Here is an 18636-nt window from a genome sequence, read left to right as displayed (position 1 = left end):
ATCTTAAATGCAACTGATTTTTTTCCCAGATCTGTGCCTCAACATAAGCCAGTCTCCAAGCTCTGCAGGCTGTTCCTTCGACCTCATGACCTGCTCTGATATCCATTGTCAGCTGTGAGACCTTATATAGAAAGTCGTGTGTCTTTCCAAATCATGTCCAGTCAACTGATTTTACTACAGGTTGCCTCGAATCAAGGTGTAGAAACATTTCAAAGATAATCAAGAGAAATGTGAGGCACTTGAGCTAAATTTCAAATGTCATAGCAAAGTGTCTGAATAGTTATATCACTGTGATATTCCAGTTTTTCCTTCTTAATAACTTTAGAAAAACTTCTAAAATTCTGTTTTCACTTTGTCATTATGGGATATTGAGTGTAGATTGCTTAGGGAAAAAATAAATTTTAAATTATTTTAGCTTAAGGCTGCAACATAACACAATGTGAAAAAAGTGATGGAGTCTGAATACTCTCTGAATGCTCTGTAAGTCAGTCCTTGTCCATAGCGCTTTTAAGTCCTTACACTATTTAAATCAATTTAATAGTAATAATAATACTCCCAATTAAATGCCTTTCCTTGGTTACATTGCACTTTATATCCTTTATCAAATTTAAGGCAGCAGTGCAGTTCTGCCTTCTGTAGTTCTAAAGAAGTTGTTGATTGTACTATGTGGGCCATTCTTCAGAAGTGGTTCAAAGTCAAAGTTGGATCAAATTTCAAATTTTCCCCAAACTTTGTATGTATGTAAACTGTGTAATATCCAACGAATACATTTCTAGTAATTGTACAGTTAATTCTCAAATTTTATTTTCAGACAGTTTTGGCATATTTTTTTGGAATATTTTTTCCTCTAGGGACCAATGGACATGGAGCACAGGAATGGGGCAGGGGATCTAAGGGAAACAGCAGAAGGACAGAGGCAGAGCTTGAGACCTTGGGCGGACAGCCCTGAGGCCTGACAGACAGGGGGAGTCACACAGGAGGCTGTTTTGGGCAGACAGGCGGAGGCAGAAGCGAAGGCAGGGCTGCTCCAGAGAGCATCGGAGAAGGCAGCGACAAAGGCAGAACCAGTCAGGAGGTTGTCGGAGAAGGCAGGGACGAAGGCAGAACTGGTCCGGAGGTTGAGCAGGAGGACAAGGCCGGATCGCTGTGGAGACCAACAGCAAAGGTGGGATTTCTCTGAAAGAAGAGCAGGAGGCCAACGGCAGAATCTCTCTAGAAGAAGAATGGGAGACCAATGCTGTAGGAAGGACTGCTCTGTAAACCGGTGAGAGACTGGCGGTTTGAAGAGACAGCCAGAACCAGAATTTTCAATGGCAGGTTGGAGCTGAGAGCAGGACGGGCAGACCTCTGAGATGCTGAGTAGGAGACGGTCAGCTCGAGAACAGGCTGGGTGATGGCAAAGACAGCCGACTGATGATCTGGGTGGCCAAGTACTGTGTCAGTCGGGACCCCCAACTCAGGAAAAGAGTCAGGAACAGAAAAGATGTTGGCCGTGGCAGCCAACTCAGGAACAGATGAGATTTCAGCGGGGACAGTCAGCTCAGAGTCTGGCTGGGGGCTTGGCTGGGGGCCCAGCTGGTTGTTGATCATGGAGTTGGGCAGCACAGCCTCTGTAGTGCTGGGAAGCTGAGGCTCTGTAGTTCTGGGCAGCTGAAGCCCTGTGATGCTGGGTAGCTTGGAGGGTCGACATCTCCGAGACAAACAAACTCACTTCCAGGGGCTCCGACCCCTAGATATCTTGGGGAAAGAGCTAAGCTACTCCCAAGGAGTGATTGCTCAAAGTCTTCAGGGTCAGACAGGAAGCTTGTAGGCTCAGGAAAAGGAGCAGACTGCTGACGAGTTGGCTCAGGACAGGAAGGCTACAAGCTCACGAACCCAGCTGAATAGGCAGGAGTACAAGCTGAGTTGCAGGCTGGCAGCTTGTAGGCTGAAGGCTAGCTGGCCAGAGGCTAGCCAACTGGGATGCAGGCCGGAAGCTACCCGACTAGGATGCAGGCTGCAAGCTAGCCAGCTGGGTTGCTGGCCAGAAGCTAGCAAGCCAGAGGCTAGCTGACTCAGAGGCTGGCAAGAGGCTAGCAGGCTGGAGATTAGCCAACTGGGAAGCAGGCTGGAGGCTAGTCGAATGGGAGACTGGTGGGTGGCTAGCAGACTGGAGGCCAACATGCTGAAGGTTAGCTGGCTGGGAAACAGGCTGGAGGCTAGCAGGGAGGCGTGAGGCTTGACAGGAGAGGTGATTGAGGTTACAGGCTCAGGAAAAACAGAACACGGAGAAGGGTTGGAGTGGATTTTCCACCTGAAAAAGGCTGTCTGCTTGGTAAGTTTAGGATCATGCTTCCAAAGAACAGTCAACAACTTAATGAAGTTATTTTCCACGTCAAGAAGCATGTCCTTAGACATGTCAAAGTCTTCCCAGGTAAATGGCAGGCTACAAAGGAGCTGGTCTGTTGGTTCCATGTTTTTGGTCAGTTTGTCAGAGCTAATGGAAGCAGCACAGGCAGGGTGGACCCAAACGCAGACACACAGGCAGGCTGATTCACTGAAGTGAAAATAGGCTTACAGTCAGATGGGTGGACAAGATGGCAGGCAGGTATCCAGGTAAAGACGCTGGGAAATCAACACAGGTAGCAAGTACATGGAATCATCAAGGAACAGAAACAGGAACACAAGCAGCACATGAAGGCAGATTGTGACATTATATTGACATATTCTGATTTTGTTTACATCTACCTTGTAATTATATTTAAACATTTTTTTAAAGTTTACAGGTACACAGGTAAATCAGTAACAATTGATCTTCTAACAATTATTTTTAAGTGTAATTTATGAGCTTCATTGTAGTTTGAATCCAATCTTTGTTAAGGGCATAAAATTGATCATACTGATTTCAAAGTTAAGGATTCATTAGTTTTAATATAAACTGAACCAAACACTATCATAACACCTTAGTTGATAAATCAATATACTTTATTTAAATAAAGCATCCCATGTTTTGTTCGTGACGGCACATTTTGCGTAGTGACAGTAATGTTTTGGTCGTGACCACAATATTTTGTATCAGACTGTCAATATTTTATGTTAATCTAAATATCTTTTTGAATTTAAGATTACACCTCATTGAAGAGCTATTGGATAGTTTGGGTCTTGAAGAGAGTGCAAATGAAAATAGGAATTCATACATTGCTGTCTTATCACCCTCACTAGAAGTGCTAAGTGGTGTTGAAGCTCTGTAAAATATCTCCACCATCATCCTGTGTTTTTGCTGTCTCTTCTTCCCTTCTTTTCTGACATGTCTGTGCTCCCAGACAGATAATTCACTGATATTCTTCAACTTTCCTTCTTCCCTTTGTTTCTTATTACCTTCTCTTTCCTTTCTTAAGTATTTTTCATACTTCACTGGGTGATCCCTCAACCCTTGTCTGTGGTCTCTCAGTCTCTGCTCTGCTTTTTTGTACGTTGGTGTTTTATGTCTTTCTCCCTGTATAAGTTAACGATAGAAATCAACATTACATGCACATTTTAAGAAGACAATAATACTTATTGGAAAGCAATGGCAAAAACAGTGCAAGTCTGAGCATGACAAAACCTACTCAAAACCTTTTGTTAATTACAGTGACAATGTCTAATTGCAGATTGTCTTTCCGGTGTATTTTTATTCACCGGTGTCTGTACTATCTGCACTAATTTAACATGGTGACTTAAAGGTGAAGTCCACGATTGTAATCCAATACACTTTTTGTCAAATACAGTAAATATCACCCCACGGTCCTCCAGCTGACCAATTTGTGTATGCGCTCATAAACACTCTGGTGTTCATAGACAGTCTCTGTAAATGGGAAAAAAGTGTCTCGGAGCAAACCGTACACTATTCCTGCCAATCAACACGTTGCATCAGGGTCACGGAAGGGAGGGTTGTAATTTTCATTGGCTGTGGAGCTCAAATGAAAAACCTCTCCTTAGAATTGTGGACTGTATCTTTAAGTGATTTATTTCAACTGGTATTCAAACCACATCACATTACAGTATTTTAACTGATATGGGGTTTATAATAAAATACTTTTAATTTGCATAACTGTTCTTAAATTTTGTTTATTTCCCTCAAATAAAAGATTAAGTGTTCCCTTTTATCACTCATAATCATAGCACAACCCAAAATCTCACCACGTTTTGATGCTAGTCAGTATATGGTTAGCTAGTTCAGTTCTAAATAGTTGTACACACATAAAACCATATTTTCTGTAATAAAACCTAAAAAAGTTTGTTTAATTGCAGACAATAGGTGTTTGGTAGTAACATTCCTTGAAGTTACATACTGATTATCAGAATTTTGAAAAAAAAAATGCAGGACTGTGCCTAAAATCAGTCTCAGCCCTTGGACTGAAAGTTAGACTGTTTCAGTAGTGACCTGAAAATGTGAGAACATTTTTTACATAAAGCTTTATGATTTACTTTCAGAAGAACTCAGAAAGATTAAAAAAGAATAAAAAACAACAATGGAAAAATTTGCAAACGTTTTTTCAGTGTCATTTTCATACATTGACGTTTAGGGGGTAGGGTTCGGGACATTCACTACCCAACTGAAGGTACCCTATAAATGATGATTTTACATATATTAAGCTTACTGCTATCTCAAAATGTTATTCTGGGTTTCAGTAGATAACAGAAGGATCTAAGTAAATATCTAAGATTTGCATACTTAAATGCTTTTTAAATTTGTTTTTTGATAGTGGGACAGGAGTTTGCACCAATTCGTTAGAATGGCCCATTTATTAAACAGAAGAGATTCAGAACAAACGTTTGTGTCACCTGAAAGCAAATAATACAGACAATCCTTCATGTCACAGCAGTGGGAAGACTCATGTGCTGACAAAGACATGCTTCATCACACTGCAGAAATAACTGTGTGTACATGTCAGTTTGTGTAGGGTTTCTTTGACTGAACTGTTCGTGTATGTTCACAGTGAGGATGTTCGCTCAGCCAACATCATTTGCAATGAGAACGACACACATTGCCTGGTGGTGGACAGAGAGTGAGTAGCTTGATGTTGCTTGCATGTTATTATCTACAGTTGGACCCATATACCACACTCTCTAGTTATTTGTAATTTGGATACCCAAATAAGAGATGACAATGTGGAAAATGGTAATAAATCATCAAAAGTAAGTAAATCTGCAATGAACCTTTTACTTTTACTGCAGTTCACTCTTTCATTACTGCTACATATTATTCCTAGGGCCAGATTCAGGAGTGGTGAGGGCCCTAGTCACAGCATCTTTATAGGAACTGTTTGATTAAAGAATTAGTACACAAGGTTATCAATTTGACCAACTGTTTGATGTCATTGTCGGTAAACTGTTGGTTTGTTTCCAACCTTTTCTGATTGTCTGATTTCTGCCAAAGATTTATTACAACCAAAGTTGTAATAAACCAGAATAACCCTTTAAATAAACTGTTATCTTATCATATTTATTATTGTGTGTGATAAAATATCAGCATTTAAAAACTTTAATAACCATTGTCTGTTAAAACCTAGCCCTACTTGGCTCGATTTTCAGGATATAATCCTTATACACAAAGATAGTAGTAGTATAAATAGTATAAATCACAAATCCTACAGTATGTGAAATGTAGCTCAAAAATGTTTCAATAAAGAGGAGACAGTTTAAACAACCGTTATTATAATATTCAAATCCATTAAAAAATTAAATAATAGAAACAACTATAATAACAACAGTAACAGAAATAATTATTACTGTAACCACTTGAAACATCATTATGTTTATTATGTATATTATATATATTAATGATCTTATATTAATCTTCTAAATTTGAGCATAAATTTACATATTCAAAAAATAGCAGTATAGGAGTGATAACAAATCATAGGTAATAGCAAGGATTTCAAGGTGAGTTTTTAACAGTTGCCTAAAAGCCTCAATTTATGTTGCTGCCGTTGCATTGAGAGGCAAATAAGAAAACGCTGTTGTGGTTCACTATTAAAGCAAGTGTCTTGACCAAAGGTCTTTGTTTTTGGTACAGTAATCAGTAAAGAATCTACCAGGAACAACTCTTTTTTCTTTATTTGGATCCCCATAAGCAGAATATAAATATCAAGCCAATTATAAAGTTTAGAAAACATTTGAAATAACTCACATGAAAAGGTAGACAGTAGAAACTTATAGTGAAACACAAAAACAAAATTTTCCAAAAAAATAACAAGAAGAAGAAAATAAAAAATTATCAGAAAACAGCAATAACTAAAGTAACATCTATGTGAGAGTCATCAATTTTAGTTTTAGTGGAGCGTATTCCTGGATGTCTATAGAGGCCAGTTCTTATTTTCGAATTTGTTAATGGACATGGCACCACTAGAAGTCTGTTCCAGAAAGCGACTTTAGTCTGAAAACTCTGAAATGTTAAGTCTGAGTTGAAGGAGACTTTTCAGTTAAAGAAACAAATATCACTTTAACTCGAAGTCAGGTACTGTGGTAACTCACGACGTGAACCTAACCTGCTCACTGGCAGCTTTTCTTCAATGAACCCTAAGTTTCTCTCTGTCTCCTCCTCTCCCATAGAGCCTCAAGAAGCTGTCAGACATGCTGTTTCATTTGCTCGTTCATACAGTCGATATCAAAGCCCATTTATTGAGTCATCAGCATGCATAACTACAATATGGTAAATCTTGAGCAAAAACTAAAGGTGAGAAACTGTAACATTTCTCACCTTTAGTGAGTTTTCTTGCAATAAGAATACTATGGTCTATGACATCAAAAGCTGCAATCAAATCCAAGAGCACAGCCCCAAGTAGTTGGCTGTTATCCATATGTGTTAATAATTGATCAGCCGCATGTATTAAGCATGTTGCGCTCTGGCAAGTACTCCACTTATCCTAAAATAGGGTAACTTTTAATTTAAAATGGTCCTCTCAAGTATCTTACTCAGCACAGGAGTTTCCTAAAAGGTCTACAATTGGTCCATGAATTTAGGCGCTTTTCAAGTTCATACACACATTTATAGACAAGAACAAGCATCTTAAAATTTAACTACAAACTGCAGTGTTAGGTGTAACCTAACCATGCACCATGCATACACAAACACACACACACACACACACACACACACACACACACACACACACACACACACACACACACACACACACACACACACACACACACTGAAATTGAAAAGTTGTTCATGTTTTGCCTGCTTGGCCTTATTTCCAGCTATTTCAACCAAATGGTGGGAACTTATGAGGAGCTTCAGGCTTACCTGAAGGAATATGTGGAAGAGCTTTCCAGGAGTGATGAGAGAAGAAATGCCCTGTGAGTGCACAATGACAAAATGACACAAAAAACATGTACAGCTGTATAAATGTTAATTAAAACTGCCATTAAGGTGATGATGGTGTTGACTTATTGCATGTTTTATAGTCATTACATTACAGTATTATTATTTCCAGTTTTAATGGTGATAAGCTGATTTGAAGTTCAGTCTAGGCCATAAACAAAGAAGGCTTGTAATGTAATTGTATGCCTCCTGTTATTCCTCTCTCAGGCCCCACTCACCTCAGACTGAATCTGCAGAGGCACAGGAGCTGAGGAGGCTGAGAGAGAGGATTGCTCTTCTGCCACCACAGCAGCCTTTCCAGGAACTTGAGGTCATAGCTACACTGGGCATGGGAGGGTTTGGAAGAGTGGAGCTGGTGAGCTGCAGCAACACAATAGTGCCCCAGCTATCATTGTCATTAGTCAGCTCTCCTTCATAGGAATTATTTAGCTAGATTACTTTCACTGCTGAAATGTTTGTCTTGCTTAATCCTGATCTTGTTGTTATTTAAAACTGACCCACTTACTAATATGTTCATCATCTCTTTGAGTAAAGTATTACCATTGTTGCAAAAAATGAGTAGTAGTAGTAGTAGTAGTGTCTGTGACATCATCCTTCAGTTGTGTCACTGGATGTGATAGGGTGAGGGACAGTTTGAAAGAAAAATGGACAAGTTCAAATCAGAGAAATGTGACCTCGAGCTCATCATACCTACTATTGCCAGGAGCCACAGATGCCTTTCACAATTGGATATTTGAGAGATTATTGATGTATTAGTGATGAATTGTTGTAGTTTGGCTTCAGTTTCACAAATAAGGATCTGCATATGAATGGAGTAAATGATAATGTTAATTTTTTCAGTTTTTTTCTAGATTTATAGTTAGGTGCATAAGTGTTTGGACAGTGACTTAATTTTTGTAATTTTACCTCTGTACACCACCACAACGATTTGAAACAAAGCCCTCAAGATGTGCCTGAAGTGTAGATTTTCAGGTTTAATTCAAAGGGTTTAACAAAAATATCACATTAACCGTTTAGAGATTACAGCCATTTTTATACATAGTCCCTCATTTTCAGAGGCTCAAAAATAATTGGACATATGACTTAATTAGAAATATAGGGATTATTTTTAATACTTGGATGAACAATCTTTACAGTCAATGACTGCCTGAAGTCTGGAACCATGGACATCACCAAATGCTGAGTTTCCTCCCTTGAGATGCTTTGTCCGGTCTTTATTACAGTCGCCTTCAATTGCTGCTTGGTTTCTACCCTAAGTTTTGTTTTCAGGAAGTGAAAAACATGCTCAGTTGGGTTGAGGTCAGGTCACTGGCCATTGAAGAATATTCCATTTCTTTTCCTTGATTAGCTCCAGGGTTGCTTTCCCAGTATGATTTGGGTCATTATCTATCTGTAATATGAAGCACCGTCCTATCAGTTTAGTAGCCTTTGGCTGAATCTGAGCAGATAGTATAGAACTATACACTTCAGAATTCATCCTGCTACTTCTATCAGCAGTCACATCATCAATAAACACCAGTGCCCATTCAATAACACTGCCTCTATCATGTTTGACAGATGATGTGGTATGCTTTGGATCATGAGCCGTTCCTTCCCCTCTCCATACTCTTCTCTTCCCGTCATTCTAGTACAAGTTAGTCTTGGTTTCATCTTACCAAAGAATTCTGTTCCAGAACAGGAATGTTTTCTGGTAAAGTCTAATCTGGCCTTTCTGTTCTTGAGTGTTACCAGTGGTTTGCATCTTGTGGTAAACCCTCTGTATTTACGTTCATGAAGGCATCTCTTGATTGTAGACTTTATCAATAATACGCCTATGAACCTCCTCGAGAGTGTTCTGGACCCGGACAGATGTTGTTAAGGGGTTTTTCTTCACTAGAAAAGAATTTCTGCGATCATCCGCTTTAGTTGTCTTCCTTGGTTTTCCAGGCCATTCGGCGTTGCTGAGCTTGCCAGTGCATTCCTTCTGTTTAAGAATGTACCAGATTGTTGATTTGGCCATTCCTAAAGTTTCTGCTATCTGTCTGAAAGGTTTGTTTTGTTTTTTCGGCCTAATGATGGACTCCTTAGCTTGCATTGACACCTCTTTGGACCACATATTGAGAGTTCCCATGAAAAGCTACCAAATGCAAATTAACACTTGGAATCCACTCGACCTTTTATCTGCTTAATTTGTCATGAAATAACGTGGGAACAAGCCACACCTGAACATGAAACTCCAATTACTTTTGAGTCTCTGAAAATGAGGGAATATATGAAAAAATGGATGTAATTCCTAAACTGTTAATGTGACATTTTTGTTAAACCCCTTGAATTAAAGCTGAAAGTCAACACTTCAATGACATCCTGATGGCTTTGTTTCACATCGTTTTGGTGGTGTTCAGAGGCAAAATTACGAAAATTGTGTCACTCTCCAAATTCGTATGCACCTAACTGTAGTCTTAGTCAAAGTCCTGAGATCAGAACTCCATGTTAGTTTAGTCATATATAGTAAACCTCATCCTTCTTATTCATAGTGTAGTTTAAGTCGACAAAAAGACTTCACATTTTAGTCTTTCTTAGTCATCAGAGAATTAGTTGACAAAAATATTGTGAGCATTTTAGTCCACATTGACCAAATATTAGTATTTCGGTCAAACTTCAAATAAGATTTCATCCAACTGATTTTAGGCTAAAAGATGAAAATTAAAATGACAATAAGCCAAAAAATGAAAGGTTTTATGATTAAGAATTCAGCTTTGCAGAGAGGGTGTCTGGTCTGATGATATCAATTTAAGCAAAACATCCAGGAAAGAGGTTTCAAACAAAGAAATTTGGACTGGATGTAACAACAGCAAATTGTAGTTGTAAACTAATTATTACAATATGAGTCAGTCATTGCTATGATCTTAACTTTCTGTGTGATAACACAAACCCTGAGAATCCAGAAAAAAGAAAAACCTCCGCAATCAAGGAGAAGAAGTGTTGGTAATTATAATATAAAAGTTTAGTTATTCATAAATTTGCAAGAGACACATATTCAGTTCAATGTTTAGTTGATGTTTTAATGTAATGTTCAGATGTAATATTCACGTCCTCTGGAGTTTAACCAAGCGTTGATTGTTAATGTCTTGCTTTCCTCATTGAGTTCCTCTGTGCTGTTCTTCAGGTAAAGCTGCAGGACGAGGACACCACGTTTGCTCTGAAGTGCATTAAGAAGAAGCACATTGTGGACACCAGACAGCAGGAGCACATCTACTCTGAGAAAAACATCCTTCAGCAAACAAACTCAGTGTTTATCATAAGGTGTGGGCCACACAGCATTACACTTGCAAGTTTCTTTCACAAAGAGCAAGGTGTTATTGTTTACACTATGATAATATTATGTTATTATAATTTCCATATTAGTTCTCATCCCTTAGTTGTTTTCCATAATCTGAGCTAGAGGAAGCATGTTGACGTTGAACAGAAGAGGCTAGAGTGGGTAAATCAGCCAACAGAAAAATCTCCCACAAACAGTCCCACAATAAAATGAGGACTGGTCAGTGTGTTGGTTTCTTAGTGGAGTTGCCAAGGAACCTGCTGGGGAGAATGCTGCTGACCCAGGTCCCACCACTGCTCTGAGATTTATCTTGACTATGACTTTAAAGAACAAAGGCCTTGTGCAAGCAGTCTGTTGACTGTCATTCAAAGAGAAAAGTTCAGCCACTTCACTAATACTACACTCCTCCTACCACTCAGCTTTTTTGTTATCAGTTCAGAGGATTTTTACATGGTCTCAATGTCAAATGGAGCCTAAGAATGCCAATCCTTGGAAGTTTCATTGTCCCTGGGTCGAACCTGACATTTATTTTTCTGTGGGTTGAGTTGGTTTGGTGTTTAACACTGCAGCCTCATAATCTCTAGTTAGTGTGATTCTTATCGTCTACCTTCACTTTTAATTGTGTGAATGCTGGGACCTGCTGCTTCTGTTGCTGCAGCTGTTAAGTGGTATCTGTTCTTAATGGGGTTTGAACTCTGCACCTTCTGATTATAAAACTGCAGTGTTAAGGAAATGTGACCTTAGAATGACTGTGGATATTCATGTCTTACCAGAAATTGTATAGGCACTGCCCTTATATCTATATATTGCATATAAACAAACATATCTGCTCAGTCGTGGTTTAGAAATCTGAATAACCACATCTAGACAACATCAACAACAACAAAAAAGAAAATATGAGAGAGGAGGTCCATGGAGATTAATGCAATAGATATCAAAATGGAAAAAAAATATATAAATATATATATATAAACTGAACATTGTAATAGTGGTTTCACTAAAATAACAAAAGTCACACACTAAAGAGAATGAGTGTTGTCAGCAACATGTTTCACCTTCTGCTTACAACACTGCAGTGCTGACCACCAAGCCAACACAACCCACAGACAAAGTGTAATAAACTGTGTAATTCCCATAAACTAAAACTTTTAGTTGTGTAACAGGAGTTGAGGATGAGGATATATTGTTTGGTTAAACCATGTTGAAATTAAAGGAGAATCTACAAGTTGAAGAAAATGTTAAAGATACCAAGTTGAAAACCATATACATGGTGTTCACTAAAATTTGAACTTTTGCTGTGCATGTGCAGAACACCTGTGTGGCTCACAATTTTGTTATTGGTACAGTGTTCTGACGAGCGGATTTGGTTGATTGGACACAGCTTCCAGCTTTCTAGCTCACACAGGTGTGCGTTGTGCCCTTCAATGATTGCCAAGTTTTGATTTTGATTGCTAAGTTCCCATTCACCCCCCTCCCTCAGTGAGGATTGAACCTTTTCACAGATGCACATGGTTTTCAACTTTGTATCTTTCCAAAATCAACCATTGTGTACATGTTGATCATACGATCATTATGCTTATACCTGTTCTTATTCTTCACTGACCTAATTCTTCTTTAAGTTTCCCAGTCTTAAACTTACAGAATCCACTGCAATTTTAAGACAGTCTAACTAAACAATATACTCTGACACCGAATTACTGCTCAAGATGATGTGAAATTGTTTGGTGCATAAGTGGAATGCCTGCGCAGCTCAGTGGTTAGCACCGCTCTGGTGAAGTTGAACACAGTTTAACCAAAAAAGATATACTCATACTCCTGCTGATACAGCTGAATGATTTACAGTTCTCCTTAAAAATACAAATTTGAGATGGCTTTTTCTGTAAGAAATGTTGGTTCAGTGATTTGCACAGCAGTTTCATAATTGGAGGGTTTGGAGCTCAGGTCCCATTACATGGTAAACGCAAGCTTGCTATCAATTTACTGTAGATGAAAGAAGTTAGTTGACAGAAACTTAATATATAATACAGCAATTTTATAGGAATTTTGGAGAATCGTGATTTTTTTTAATGGAAGGCTGTGAAAGGAATGTTTCAGCTCAGTTCAAACCCACTCAACTTTCATATATGGGGAATAGGGACCCACACTCACATATCAAATCACTTGATTTTCCACCATTTTGAATTATGCTTGAAACTTTAAAAAGTTTTCACAGCTTTCAAATTCAATTTAATCTTCTTCAAATTTCACACATTAAAAATTTGGACCAAGCCGCAACAAAAGATAATACTTTTTATTTTGACACACTGTTCTGTTTTGGAGTTACACTATACATTTTTAAATTTGTGTCGTTAAGGTAATTTAACGTAAACTCTCATAAATCAAAAGCTATTTGGTGTAAAAGCTTGGAACCTAGCTCTGAGCTTTACTACACAGCCCTGCAACATTTTGTCTCTATGGGGGCAGCAAAACATTAAAAAGTTTAGATCTCATAAATGACTACCCTTTTTTTTCCCTCTAAACTTAATGTGACATGATCTATGGTCATGTCACTCACACACCGATGACACATCGGGAGCAATTTGGGGTTCAGTAACTTGCCCAAGGAGACTTCAACATGCGGGCTGGAGGAGCTGGGGATCAAATCATCAACCTTCTGATTAGTGGACGACCCGCTCTACCACCTGAGCCACAGCCACCCGTAGAGACTTCATTCACTTTGCAACATATCTGGCACTATGCGGATAAACCTTCCTTAACTGCAACCTATAGTCATTTATGAAGCCTTTAAATCCACTGTTTTCAAAATTTCCATAATCAATTAACTCTCAAAACTCTCAAAAGTATTTGTACAAATGCTACAAAAATGGAGTCACAGATTGTTTAGAGTAAAATTGAAATTTTAGTGAATATTTAAACTTCCACTGCATTAATTTTGATTGGCCTCTGTTGTGTATAATTATTTAGGTTATCCAATTAAAAGAGACTCAGTTAACCAGCAAAGCTAATACTCTTTCGCTAAAGGTACTGATTATGAAGCACAATGTCATGGGTTCAAATCCAGAGGGGGACCTGTGCTGAATGTCACTCCTCCTCTCTATCCCTTGACATTCGTTGCTGTTGACCTGGTGTTAAAGGCATTTTTCCAAACTCAATATGATATACCACTCATCAGCACAGTGATTCAGACCAGTTATGATTTACAGGTAATTACATAGTACTGCAGGTGAACAACTTGATTGTATGTAGAACTCAGTCAATGTTGTCAGATGAAAACTGTGTTTTCCTTATGGTTTATTGGTCTAAGACACATACCCTGTGACAGTGAGTTTACTGGTTTGAATCCAGCTCTGGAACCTTGGTGTTTCCATCTTCCTGTCTTTCTCTACTGTCTGTTGTGAACTCTGTTCACATACATTATGACTCTTGTGCTTTAAAAGCTATTTCATCCATATATCTCAAAACAATGTGGTCGGACCCCTCTTATTGCCACACTTTGTTACTGTCACTACACTGGTAGATGGACGCCTTCGTTTTCAATGCAACACAGTAGTTAACAAAGAGTCACTTGGCTGTTTGTGCATGTATTTCAGGTTATTTCGAACATTTCGGGATAATAAGTTTGTCTACATGCTGCTGGAAGCGTGTCTTGGTGGGGAGCTGTGGACTGTGCTGCGGGACATGTGAGTGTATATTCATAACAACTAGAAAATTGATATTTAAAGAATAACTTACCAGCAGGGTGAAAGGCAGTGTTTCACTGCCTTCTCTGGGTTGAAATTTTCCAGTTTTTTTGTACCTGTAACCATGCCCAAAAGTGTATTGTTGCAGTTGTATTGACACATCCTGGAGTACACTTCTACATGACTGCAGTAAGGTGACAAGATGGGGTTCAGCAAAAAATGATCACCTGCTCTTAAGTTACTCTTTAAAGTTGCACTTAGCATTTTCATTGCTTTGACAGCTCGAAAAGGTGTCAAGGTTTAGTTGAGACACTTAACACTTAATTTCCTACAAATTTCGTTTCCAGACATGAACTAACATCAGTCCACTTCGAGATCCTGCTAAAACTTTAAATAATATCTGTAAGCGTAAAGGCTTATTGATATACCAGTTGCTCTGCAGAAAACAAATTGTATCTTATTAGGAGAACACTGACATGCTGCACTTCTGTTAAAAAGCAAAAATAGAGGAGATCAGCAGGTCTCAAAGAAGGAGAATAGGTTATATCAAGGGAATGTAACATAAAATAAACACGCTGTGGTAATTTTGTATCTAAAACTACAACATTCTACAACTGACCACAGCAGAGCAGGAAGAAATAAAGTCAAGTTTCAATCCAATCAAAAATAATACAATTTTGAACCAAATGTCCAGAAAATCTGCCAAATTAAATGCTAATTAATGCACATTTCCATCCTCTACCATTTTTTTTTAATATTAGAAGTTGGTGCATCGAGATACACAATAGATGATGCTAATTGTCCATTAACTATGTCATCAATGACAAAATAAAATAGAAATACCTCTAATCAAAGCTCAAACAATGTAAAACCATGTTGAAAACTTGATGGGAATATGACATTTGTTTGTTTCATGTATTAATGTCCCGGTTTAAATTATTGGCACCCTTGAATTTTGAATACAGAATTTAGAATATCTTCAGAAATAAATGCAAATGAACCATCTCTGTATAATCAAAAATGGAAATTTAATCAAATCTCCAAGGTAGCTGAAGAAAAAAAAAACCTTACATAACACAAAATGTACCCTAGTCACAATTATTGGCAACATTCAATAATATTTGGTTTCAGAATCTGTGGCAACAATGACAGCCTCTAAACGTTTCTTGTAGCCATCTAGAAGCTTCTTGTACCTGTCTGCTGGTAGTTTCTGCCACTCCTCCATTGCTGTACTGTCAAGCTTTTTTAAGTTTGCAGGAGTCCTTTTTGCAATGGCAGATTTCAGCTCTGTCCAAAGGTTTTCAATGGCATTTAGTTCAGCACTCACTGTTTAAAACAGTCCATCTTTTCCTTTTCAACCATTCTTCTGTGCTGCCGGATGTTTGTTTTGGATCGTTGAAAGACCGAAGACCTTTGCCTCAAACCTAGTTTTCTGACACTGGGTAACTCTAAAATGCCTTGGTGTTCTTATGATTTCATCATTCCTTTGATACATTCACTGCCTCCAGTACCAGACGCAGCAAAGCAGCCCCAAAGCCTGATAGAACCTCCACCATGTTTTACTGCAGGTAGCATGTTCTCTTCCTCATGGGCTTCATTTTGTTACCTATAAACAAAATGACGCACTGCCTTCCCAAAGAGTTGTAATTTGTTTCATCTGTGGTTTATCTATGAAAGTTTTTGCCAACATTAGTCTTGCTTTTTTGTGCCTTTCTTTCAATAGTGGTGTCCTCCTTGGCCTTCGCCCATGGAGACCTACTTGGTTTAGTGTGTGGTGTATGGTACAGGCTGAAACCTCCACTCCAGATTGCTCCAGGTCAGCCTGAAGCTCTTTAGATGTCTCGCATGATGTTTTTTCCACAGTCTACATACACCCTTGCTGACTTCTCTTATTGAGTGTCACCACGTCAGCACCACGTCCTGTAAGCGTCTTATCAGTATTATGATTGTGAAACTTCTTGATAACATTACGAACTGGGGAAACAGAGATTTCAAGATCTTTGCCGATTACCTTGTAGCCTTTGGAATTGTTATGGTTTTTGATAATAGTATGTCTAATGCTCCCAGACAGCTCTCTTGTTGTCAACATTGTGAAAAATGGAAACAATCAGCCCCTTTTATGCAGTAAAACCATTATTCATTGGTTAATTCAGGTCATGTGAACACTGAAAATTAAGCACAGGTGAGTTTGAATTTTTTTATTTTATTTTGTTTGAGGAACTAATTTAAATTCATCAACAGGGTGCTAATAATTGTGGTGAGCGTACATTTTATGTCTGTACTTTTTATTTCACTATCTGAAAACATTTTGTTGTTGTTGTTCAGTAACTAATTAATATATTCTATTAAATATTCAGATTATACAAAATTGATTTATTTGCATTTATTTCCAAAGATATTCTAAATTTTGTACTTAAAATTTAGGGGTGCCAATAATTTTAACCATGACTGTATTATGAGGGAGGTTACAGCCTCCACACAAATCTGACTTTTTCCTCTCTTTAGTGGTGCCGAAATGACACTGGACGTTTATGTCACATGCTTCATGTACATCATGATTTATTATTACTATGTCTGTTTTCATTGCACTTTGTTGCATTTTGTTTTTCTCGATACACCAACTTTTACACCTCAGCCAAACGTAAAAATGTTTTGCCATATTTTAAGTTTTTCTCTTTTTTCTATTAATTTGTTGACCTTTTCGTAACCTACCAGGAGTTATTTTGATGAGCCCACTGCCAGGTTCTGTACTGGTTGTGTATTAGAAGCTTTTGATTACCTCCACACTATGGGCATTGTCTACAGAGACCTGAAACCTGAAAACCTTCTACTGGATGCTGAGGGTTATGTCAAAATGGTAAGCCACTTGTCTAAGTACTTGTTAGGGTGATGTCCTTTGAAGAGTATAAACTATATTCCTAATTCTTCCTAATTTCCACAGGCAGACTTTGGCTTTGCTAAAAAGATTGGCCTCGGAAAGAAGACCTGGACATTCTGTGGGACTCCAGAGTATGTGGCCCCAGAGGTCATCATGAACAAAGGCCATGACTTTGGAGCTGATTGCTGGTCCTTGGGTATCCTCATATTTGAACTTCTCACTGGCAAGTAAGTCAATAAAACTGAATTTTGCAGTTCTTGGAAAAGAAAACCCTAAGCAAAGTAATTTTCTTTTCACAGTCTTGAATCCCATAAGTTTTGTTGGAATCATAAGTTTTGTTGTTTTTTTGTTTTTTGCTGTTTAAGCATGTTTGATGACACCCAGAGGTGGGCAGAAGGTTTGGTTTGAAGGTAACAACTGAGTGTGGCAATGATGGCACATTATCTGAACCAGAGAAAGCATGTAGATGATAAATAATTGGGGTCTGATTACTGAGTCATGGGGCACCCCTTGGTTGGTATGGACAGGGCTAAATTTAAAGCCCCTGATACTACTGTTTCCTGTCAGTGAGGTACCACTGAGATTTACTGAAGACTAATAAAGTGCAGATATGCGTATTTAAACCAAAAAAACTGGCAAACAGAGTCGTGATAAATGTTAACTACGCCTTTTTTTAAAAAATGAATAAATAAAATGTTTGATTTAATGGCAAATTTATCAATCTATTCATTTGAATTTTTTTGATGAAATGTTTCATATTACTACAGTTAATCTCGCTGATTTTGTCGTTAGGACAACCTTTCTTTTGTTAATTCCACTAAGAAATCAACAGTGGGTGAATAAAAGTTCAGACACTCTCAGGATATGCCAGCTGGCCTTCTCACCTCATAGATGCCTTTTTGCATTCCACTGAGAAATAAGGTGGTTTGAATAAACTTTTGTAGAAAACTCCCCAAACTTTCCAAGGGCCCTCCCATCTCTCTCAATAACTGTTTCAATAAAAGAATTAACACTTACCAGAGAAGGAACCACCCTTCTCCAACCAGTGAGGCCGACTTTTTGATCTGATTATGAATTAATATCAGGATGCGAACTTTCTTTATCACCTATTGGGTCATACCACAATGGAACCCAGGAAGAGGACACGTCCATGGAAAAAATACAAAGAATGCATTCAACAAACTTAAATATATTTCACAAGGAAAATCATCAGAATTAAACACATAACTGATCAGCAGTTTTTCTGTCTCTCTCTCTGCGTCTTTCTGTCTCTACACACCCATACATACAAACTCCTATTTCCCCCTTTCCCAACTGAATTAGCGGTTCAACTATTCACTAATCCTGTTAATATTATTCAGCAAATGTTATTATGAAAATTGGTTCAACGTCCATGTTTGAATGAAGAAAAATGGCCAAGTAATGAACTGTA

At 38.2% G+C, this 18636-nt stretch overlaps 1 protein-coding gene across 1 annotated transcript in view; it reads left to right on the top strand.

Moving 5' to 3' along the window:
* The window catches only part of LOC120796544 (cGMP-dependent protein kinase 2), a 78309-nt gene that overhangs the window by 37398 nt on the left and 22275 nt on the right, over positions 1-18636 (top strand). The window contains exons 9-15 of the mRNA XM_040139521.1: positions 4959-5027; positions 7225-7323; positions 7556-7703; positions 10494-10630; positions 14237-14326; positions 17042-17183; positions 17268-17431. Of these exons, the coding sequence (XP_039995455.1) occupies positions 4959-5027; positions 7225-7323; positions 7556-7703; positions 10494-10630; positions 14237-14326; positions 17042-17183; positions 17268-17431 (849 nt within the window). The remainder of the gene's footprint in view (positions 1-4958; positions 5028-7224; positions 7324-7555; positions 7704-10493; positions 10631-14236; positions 14327-17041; positions 17184-17267; positions 17432-18636) is intronic.

This window comes from Xiphias gladius, chromosome 11, assembly GCF_016859285.1.
Source record: "Xiphias gladius isolate SHS-SW01 ecotype Sanya breed wild chromosome 11, ASM1685928v1, whole genome shotgun sequence".
NCBI classification, from domain to species: domain Eukaryota; kingdom Metazoa; phylum Chordata; class Actinopteri; order Istiophoriformes; family Xiphiidae; genus Xiphias; species Xiphias gladius.
This window is presented reverse-complemented; position numbering and strand designations above follow the sequence as displayed.